The 9,074-nt window shown below is 40.2% G+C and overlaps 1 protein-coding gene across 1 annotated transcript; it reads right to left on the bottom strand.

The window, feature by feature from the left end:
- Positions 1-3,935: 3,935 nt before the first annotated feature.
- LOC106011412 lies at positions 3,936-8,047 on the bottom strand. Its single transcript, XM_013080972.2, has 3 exons — positions 7,975-8,047; positions 6,832-6,976; positions 3,936-4,327 (listed from the first exon to the last, which is right to left on the bottom strand). Exons 1-3 carry the CDS (start codon positions 8,032-8,034, stop codon positions 4,056-4,058), a joined length of 477 nt encoding a protein of 158 aa, XP_012936426.1. The 5' UTR covers positions 8,035-8,047; the 3' UTR covers positions 3,936-4,055.
- Between the last annotated feature and the right edge of the window lie 1,027 nt (positions 8,048-9,074).

The following is a 9,074-nucleotide window of genomic DNA, read 5'->3' as shown; positions in this document are numbered from 1 at the left end:
AATAATAAATCGCCACCTGCAAGGGTAAGTTTGATTAAATACGATTGCAAATATTGTGTGCTGAAGAACCTGTGATATGAGAGAGAGAGAGAGAGAGAGAGAGAGAGAGAGAGAGAGAGAGAGAGAGAGAAACAGAGACAGAGAGACAGAGACAGAGAGAGCAGGTATGACCTGAGATTCATACATGATGAAAAGATTTCCACGACCTGCAGATTTCTTTATGTGCTTGCTAGACTGCATTATAAATTGTTTTAAAATCCTGTTTATTTGTTTGTTTGTTTTTTTTGGTAAAGAGAATTGTTTAAAAATCCTGTTTGTTTGTTTGTTTAAGTAAAGAGAATTGTTTTAAAATTTTGTTTATTTGTTTGTTTAAGTAAAGCGAATTGTTTAAAAATCCTGTTTGTTTGTTTGTTTGAGTAAAGAACATTGTTTAAAAATCCTGTTTGTTTGTTTGTTTGTTTGTTTGAGTAAAGAGTAGCACATAGACACAATAATGGTCATTTAGAGCGCGGGTAAAAAGTAAGACAGACAGACAGAAACAACAGAGGAAAAGTAAAGAAGTAGGTATAAATCCTATAATGTGGACTGAGAGAGTTAGGTTGACCAGTGATTCTAAAGTGGGATCGAGTGTCGGATTCACAAGTGGAAAAATCTTTACATCTTCATCTTGTGCAGGAAAGGCATGTATCCTAAAGCTCTTTGTACACAGTTGGGTGGTTGTAGACCATCGCTGGGAGGTTTCATTAAAAAAAAATTTACTTTGCCTCTTGGTTCTGCGGGTCTTTCTTTTGTACCAACAATACATGATAGCCGTAGCGGTTCATGTTTTTGTGAAACTGACCGGCTATCATTCATATTGATCTCCTCACCCCCCCTCCCCTACCATATCCTACCTCAACCTGCAATGCCCGTGGTCTTCCTCTAACCCCCCCCCCCCCCCCCCACACACACATACACCAGCTGCCCTCCCACACACATACACACACAGAGACACATTTTATACCTGTATCTTTGCCCCCCCCCCTTTTCACAAAACAACACACACACAAACACACGTATGGCCTTTGGGAACATGATCCCCTTCCACTAACAATTGTTATGTATTACCTGTATTACCTGTCCTGGACAACAACGTCATTGCTCAACGGACAGGTCCATAAGTGCTCAGTTCCCCCCAGCACCAAAGCCCGCAAGGTATCCATACTGATTGTTCCGGTGGCTGTCGGATTATGGCGACGTCTTTCCTTTCCAGATAATGGTTCCTTTCTTCCTTCTCCCCTCTCTATCCCCATTTCCCTCATCCTAATGATTGCGCGGTATCCTGCTGTCTCCTTGTCTTCCTCCTCCAGCAACTTTTCCTCCAGGGTCTTCAACACTTCTCCTTTGTCAAATTTCACCTCACCATCAACCACGGAACTGCCCGCCAGCCAATCAGCCTCCTCAATGCCCTTCCCTCCTGAGTGCCCAGGGCAGAATATCCATGTGATGGCTGAAAGTGATGAGTGTTGTATTGGGTTCATCCTTTCACTCCGAAGCAGCCCTTTCTCAACCCTTCGCAAGATGCTCTGGGAGTCTGTGACAATATGAGATAGGTAGTTCTTGGTCTTGTATTTTGAAGCCAGCCAAGCGCTCTTGTTACGACCCCAATCTCTATTTTCATGCTTGAAGACCAATTATTATGTACATAATGATTACGTTAACTACCTGATTTACAGTAGTCTGTAGAAACAGAGAACCAAATTGATACCACGCCACTGACGCTGTCCCAAGCAGACCAAGTCTAGGGAGGATCCGAAATAATAGGCCTACAATACGTTTAACACGTACTCATTGAATAAAGCAAGCACACAAAAATTCCCAATCGCAAATTCTATGTCAAATACTACTTTTAGATCTCAGAATCGGGCTGGGGTAAGAATGGAGAAGGTGCCAACCTTTAAACTAGGCGGGGGGGGTTGGGGGGGGGGGTAGGAGAGAGGAGGGGCTGTGGCGTCCAGACTGACAGCTAACTCTCCCCTCCGTTAAAATTCCTGATAACAATGACTGGCCTAACAAAATCGCCGGGGGCCATGTAAGGTTGTAGCAGGAAGTAAGCGGTGAACAGAACACCAAACAGAACCATGGGTGTCTCAAAATTTAATTAGCTATAAAGATTTGAGTCATCACGACGGTACATATAGCCTACGTATTAACTGAACGTGACTAGAGACAGGTTTAATGATGAATATTACTGACGAAATAATAAGATATATTGTTAAAGACAGTCTCGTCCTTTGTAAGCAACAGAAGAGCCAAAATGGCATCAAAGGTGATCTTGATGCGGGCTCTTTTCACTCTCTGAGGGCAACTACTTATTTCGCCGAGTTGTGTGACGTCACCGCTGAGCGTAACAACGTTGTGAGCCAGCGAGATAAACTGAGTTTTAGGAACGAGTTTCTGTGGTGCGACAACACATCGGCGAGTCTTAATTGTCTGTTTGAGCGTATTTTTATAGGGAAAGCGCTATTTTGATGTTGATAAAAATTAATTTGGATTTACTTGAAAGTGAATAAGAACTATTATCAGCAGCCAATCTCTTGTCCACTATAGCTGACTAAAAGTGACCGGCTCCAACCGCCCCTGCATGCCAGTAACAGTGTTTTTTGTTAGTGATAGTGTATTTATCTGCTCAAACTACACCTTTGTCAGTAGAGTTGACCTTTCATACTGTTTATCGCTTCATCTTTCGAAGAGGCCAGTCTTTTGAACCATGTCATCCATTTGTTTTTGTTTTTATTTGGGGAGGGGGAGGGGGTTGTTGTAGTGATGGGTGAGTCCTTTTGTCTCAAGTGGTAATATAACACTACAACTCATGACAGACATGTCTGGCAATCCAAACATGTGGGCCTTCTTTCACTCAACAGTATAGCCAGTGAGCCCCCATTTACAGGAACATCTGAGCCTCGCTCTACTCCCCACGTTTTCTAGTTCACAAACACAGCACAACCCCATCATAACAGTTCTTCCAAAGACCATCTAGACATCTCCACGTGAGCAAAGTACTGACCGTCTGCAGGACTTTTCATATTCTTGGCCTCATCGCTCACCATCCTTTTTCTCCTTGGACTTGGAGGGGCAAAAACTACTATTTTGACACAATAATACGATTGAATCCGATTATGACGTTAAAAAATCAAACTCGTTTGTTTTTCTAGGTTGTTTAAGTCAATGTAGGTGTAGCCATCGGATGTGAGCAGCCAATCACAAGGCTGTTCGCTTACAAATTGCAAGGTCAGGGTCATAATAATATAATCATTAGTGCATGATGGTGCATGTAGTTTATGGTACCCGGCAATGTAGATCTGGACAGTGTAGATCTGGAGAGGCTGATACTGATAGATTGGCTCTTGCATGGTACACGTACAATTTTTGCTCTTTTGTCAGAGAGACAGGTTTCATGGAAAAAAGTAATGCATTAGGGGACTGATTATGTACGTCTTAGGACTCGGATACCAACTGTAGGATGGAGTTTGTTTGTTTACTGTAAAAGTTGGACACTTCATCCGCACTTGAACTCATTTCAAACAATATGAATACTGATATCTAAATATCTGATTAACATTCTTTTTTGGATTAGAAACTGTACCCATGGCTATAAAAGTAGTGGATTCTAAAATTGAGTGGAAGACATAACTGTTTAGATAAATATGTGAAACGCTTGGGAAGAGAAGTAAATGTGCAAGTGTTGGAGCCAGTGGTTTTTGTGTGTCTTTCTTGGCTTTCTCTTGCATTAAATGACCATTATTGTGTCATGGTTCTTCTCCTTTCTTATAATAGAAAAGAAGAGAGTAATAAGCAAACAAGCTTCAAGGCATAGAAATCTGGTCATTTATACAATAATTTTCTTTATTCAGCGGATCAATAGGCCATCTAAGGCTTTCTGTTAAACAGGAAACCCTGTCCCATGCAACTGATGCAATGCATTGTTGCTTTCATCTGCCATCTTTTTCTTTTTCTTCAAGGGTCTCCTACTGGGTTTTCTTGATGTCAGTCAGGATTGTTGGTGCTTTTGATGTTTAGAGATGACAGACAGTTCCGGTTAGTGCCCCCATTTGCTTGCACCTGTAAGGGAAGCAGCAGTCGATGACGCCAGCCGTGCACCTCTCGTTATTTCCCTTACAGTTGAGTTGGCACTCATGCCCTAGGATGCTTCCTGGCTTCCGCTGACACGTTAGTTCAGTGCAGCACTCACTCGATAGGCCAGGAGTACAGGCAACGCCGAGATTTTTACATAGCTCAAACTTTTTGCATCTCTTAACACCCAACATGCTTCTCTCGCATGTGAAACCTGCGGAGAAGGAAAGGGATAACTTTTTTATGAGTGTATCTCGCAGGAGTTGGGGGGGGGGGGGGAGATTTATTGCTTTGTCTGTCTCTTTGCATCTTGAATGTTTCAATTACCTAATAGGTTGGGGGGGGGGGGATGTACAATCTACTTTAAAGCCTGTTGGGAACTGCCCTATGTAAAAACAAGAATAAAGTTTTCTGACTTTTATTTAAAGCAAAGATTCAAAAAAGGATTTCCTTTTATAAACCATAGGCCCTATATCATTTGTAGTAATGTTTTAGGCAGTTTCAAAGGTCACTGATCCCTTTTTGTGGCTGTTTGATTCTACTTCGAAGCTTTTCTTTGGTTTGTTTTTCGTCTTCTCCCCCTCCCCCCCCCCCTTTCAAGCTTTAAAATGACATTGATTGTGTCAATATCCCTACACTTAACTTCAGAATCGCCCTTCACCATTTTGAGGACTTGTCCATTTTGTTGAATATTATGGAAGCCATGTGAAATATTTTCATTTCTGTGATTGTTAATTACACACTTTCACTGGAGATTCTTTAAAGTATGAGTTTCCTGGCTTAGTGAATTGTGGTTAATTAAGTGTTGTTTTTCACATCGCTGACGCTCTGTTGGAACCTTGTTAAGTCGAATTTTTTTAATTTTGCAAGAGAGAATAAAAATAAAACCTGTCCAACATTGTTAATGTCAAGACATAAGGACGTGTCAGCGAGGTTAGAACAGAGCAACAAGTGAGTTTTGTTTGCTCCAATCTAACTTCGCTATCTTTAGGTTGTCTTTAGCGCTCTATTGTAATCTCGCTATGTCGTGTTTGCCAGGTTCTCCAGATCACTTATGTCATTTGGTTGGTCCATAGCGAGGCTCACGCAGAATTTAAAATGTGTTTTGTTTGGAACATTTGTAATCTGAATCTGGACTGAATCCGTTTATACACATTTCACAGCAGGTATCAAGAATCTTTTGGTGCAAAAGAAAGATTTTCGAAAAAAAATTGAGTGAGCGAAGTTTGATCTCACGAGGGCTTTCTTTATCCGTCGTCTTGTACCACTAGGGCGTCGAGGGGGGAGGAGGAGGAGAACCTTTTGTCTTTAGAAAGTTGGATAACATGGCTGGTTAAAGGGTTGTATGTTTTCTGGGTATTCTTCACATCCTGGATCCATGTCTCCCCTGGTCTTCCTCTTGCCTTTTACCCTAATATTTTTTTGTAATACGCTTTACTGGCAAGTCTAGTGAGTTGCCATACTTGTCATACGTCCAAACTACTTGAATGTTTGCCTCTGAATGTAATGGAGGACAGGTATTGTTCCCATCATTTCTCTTATCCTGTTGTTTCTGATCATGTCCCGTCTGTTTTGTTGACGGCTCTTCTTAGACATCTCATCTCGCATGTGGTTGTCTTACGTTGCAGACTTTTGGTCAAGGTCCATGTCAGGCATTGGTACATTAAGGTGGGGATGAAGATAGAGTTAATGAGCCTGGCTTTAGTCTCAATGGGGATGTTAGGATGTTTGAGGAGTGAGGCAAGATGGTAGCTGACGCGGATGGCCTTTTGTACTCTTGTCTCAATTTCTCTGTTGAGACGTCCTTCTTCCGAAAAGATATTATCAGATACTTGAACTCGCTGACTTGTTTCAGCGGAGTTCCGTCAATGCTGATGTTAAGTTTGCCAGGTTTTCTGCTGATTTTCATGAGAAAAAAACCCCGTCTCCGCTCTGCTTTTGTTGATCTTCATGTTGAGCTTTTCCCACTGTGCATTCAGCCAGGCTATGTGTACTTGAAGTTGTTCTTTTTTCTCATATGCCAGGCTTTGGTCGTTCGCGAACAGCATCTCATTCAGGTCTTTCGGGTTGGGGTTTGCTTCTTTCGTAATTTCGTCGATGTATATGATGAAAAGTAACTGTGATACCACACAGTTTTGTCTCACCCCAAATGACACATCACACCAGTCAGTGAGTCCGTTTAATCTCATGAGCACCGACGATATATTATATAGAAGAGGGGAGAAATTTGAAATAATCCACCAGCTGTTGGAGGTAACTGTTAGTATTGAGACTGTATAACTCTTGTAAGAATGTTATGCTTTGGACTACTTGAAAATTTGCATACTTTTTAGGACCAGGCTAAATGTTTATTTTGTCCAGGAGAAAAGATATGGATGGCCCCGGTTTGAAACACCTTGAACGTTCCTTGATTTCGTTTCTTTGTGAAGTCTTCAAAGTTTTCTGTCTACTTTGCTCAGTCCTGTGGGAGAAGGGCTTAACATTAAGAGCAACCTCTTCAATAACCTTACTGTGTTGAAAGTTGGATTAAAAACCTATCCAATCACCAATTTCCTTTTGTTGAACTTTTCTCAGAATAACCAAACACAATCGTCTGAAGTTTTCTCTCTTCTTTTTCTTGAAAAAGGTACACTGTGCTGAAAGGGCTTAGAACTTTATCAGGCAAACTTCTGTTGAGACAGTGTAATTAAGTAACTAGGAAAGCAATGACTAAGTTACCTGGGCAACATATGGAGTTGCGGTCTGGGTTGCATGTCTGGTCTTCAGCCCTGCATGTTGTATCGCTTGCCTGACATGTTGTTTTGAAAGATGTCATATCCTTTTGCTTGCAGACCAAGTCTCTGCAGCACTGGTTTTTCCCAACCTGAATAGTGAAGGCCACATTTCATTTGTTTGAATTAGAGGGGAGAACATAATGCGCTATACAAATGCTATCTATTATTATTATATTATTATTATTATTATTATTATTATTATTTTTATTATTATTATTATTATTATTATTATATCTTTTACTTGTACCTTAAAGTAAATTTAAAAGATCCATTAAGTACATGTTGGAAGCTCCTGAATTTCTCAAACAATTGTCTTGGATATTTTAAAATTGAAGAGTGGTTCCATATTTTCCATTTGGACTATTCTTACAAGTAAAAAGAGGCAATTTCTTAATCCAAAGGGCCACGCAATTTCTGGGAACTTACTTTTAAAAAAGAAATCTTGGCTTTCCCTTTTCTGACCCTTTAACGTTTCTGTCCTGATTCCTCAAAAACTATCATAAATTGAAATACTGATGGCAGCAGGACTTGTCCTATCCATTTCATCTTATGTCGACTCATAACGTAACCCCCAACTTAATGTCAGTTTCACATTTATAAAAGTTACCCACCCATATCGATACAATTTAGATCTTGTAGGAAGCAGGATATTTCAACCTAGACTTGGTGGGATACAGCATCCCAGCAGATGGATTGAAATATGCAAAATAAAATGATTGGTTCGCTTGAGGAATTCATGTCTTGTACATTCAACAGAGATGTGCCTTACCATTACATTACAGATGCAGGGTCCAGCAAAATGAAGCCAAGTAAATCACACAAAGGATTCGTAATTGGAGCACGTCGTCAACTACAACAACAACAACAACAACAACATCAACAACAACAACAACAACAACAACAACAACAACAATAACACTCCCCCACCTCCCCACCCCCCCAAAAAAAAACAACAACTGGGCCTGAGTAAACTTTCTAGATTCTTTGCTAACATTTTAGAACTCTTTAAAGAGGTAAAATCATTAGCTTGTGTAATGAACAAAGAGAAAAATGTTACATTTTTCTTTATGTAGGCCTATAAGTTTACCTCACATTCCCTGTTCTTTCGCTTACACAATATCTGCTGGTGACTGTAGCCTGTCATCATGATGAGCGTCAGTGTAGAGCAAAGTAGGACCTTCATGATGTATCTTCAATGATATTGACTGTGTGCTGGCTTAAAACACGATGATGTTTTGGACGTTAATTGTTGTCAGCTTATATTTATAGAGGTTGAAATGCGTTTGTCGAAAGATTTTTGCCCTTTCATTTCCCGTATATCAAAGGAAAAAAGGCTCATATAGACTGATATCTTTATAATTAGATTTCTGGTGATAATGAAAATGGATGTACAACACTGAAATGGGTTTGCAGGCACTGACTTTGTGAGGGATAACAGCTTGCTAATGGGTGATCTTGTTTATCTCTGATCATCAATGTCCACATTCATTGATCCGTAAGTTCTCACTGAAATTACTTAGCTGTCGCACATGGAAGGCCTGAGTTTGATTGTCATATTTTGTCTTCGCCATTGTTATTAAAAAGTATCAACTCATTCTTTCTCCTGAGGGCTGTACACTGTCGTTCACCACTAATAATGTGAAGTTCAAGTGCAGTAAAATCTGTTTACTTTATTCTGATGTAATTTTGTGCTATGCATATTACATTGAGTGAGTATAATAAAGTTTGGAAAAGTTATGATTTCTTACGGTAGGCAAAAGTCTTTTAATTCTGAAAGAGTTGAGGTTTTGATTAATGCTGCTGTTTTGTGTCCCAACAAGAGTTATTAATGTTGTAGAGTTAACTATGTTTTGGTATTTGGTTTTTAAAGGAGGCAGTCATGCGTAGAATCAAGATAAAAAGTGCTGGCGGAAAATAAAAGTTTTGTTTGTGGAAAGCAGATATTTTTAGATGCACTTTTATTAAGTTTGTATTTAAGTGGACCTCGGGCTGGCCTCATTGTATTGAAATGTTTTAGGATAGTAATAGTAGGGGCAGCTGGCAAAGGACGAGCAGAGAGTGAAGGTGTGGCAGCTGGCGATGGTGGAGCAGTATCTACAGAGGTTGGATCAACTGATCGTAGAGAGGCAGTCTGATTTCCTTTCCATCTTTCCATAACCCAATCACTTTGTTTAGAAACTCCACTCT

This window comes from Aplysia californica, unplaced genomic scaffold (genome assembly GCF_000002075.1).
Source record: "Aplysia californica isolate F4 #8 unplaced genomic scaffold, AplCal3.0 scaffold00108, whole genome shotgun sequence".
In the NCBI taxonomy this organism is placed as follows: domain Eukaryota; kingdom Metazoa; phylum Mollusca; class Gastropoda; order Aplysiida; family Aplysiidae; genus Aplysia; species Aplysia californica.
Note: the sequence above shows the minus strand (reverse complement) of the source record. Positions and strands in the feature narration are given on the sequence as shown.

What these genes read in the sequence shown, in the direction of transcription:
- LOC106011412 (XM_013080972.2), bottom strand. Translation starts at nt 8,034, where the DNA reads ATGATGACAGGCTACAGTCACCAGCAGATATTGTGTAAGCGAAAGAAC. An exon ending in GAAAGAACAGGGAATGTGAG is followed by an intron (nt 6,977 to 7,974) that starts GTAAACTTATAG and finishes TTCACTATTCAG; the next exon opens with GTTGGGAAAAACCAGTGCTG. An exon ending in CAACTCCATATGTTGCCCAG is followed by an intron (nt 4,328 to 6,831) that starts GTAACTTAGTCA and finishes CCTTCTCCGCAG; the next exon opens with GTTTCACATGCGAGAGAAGC.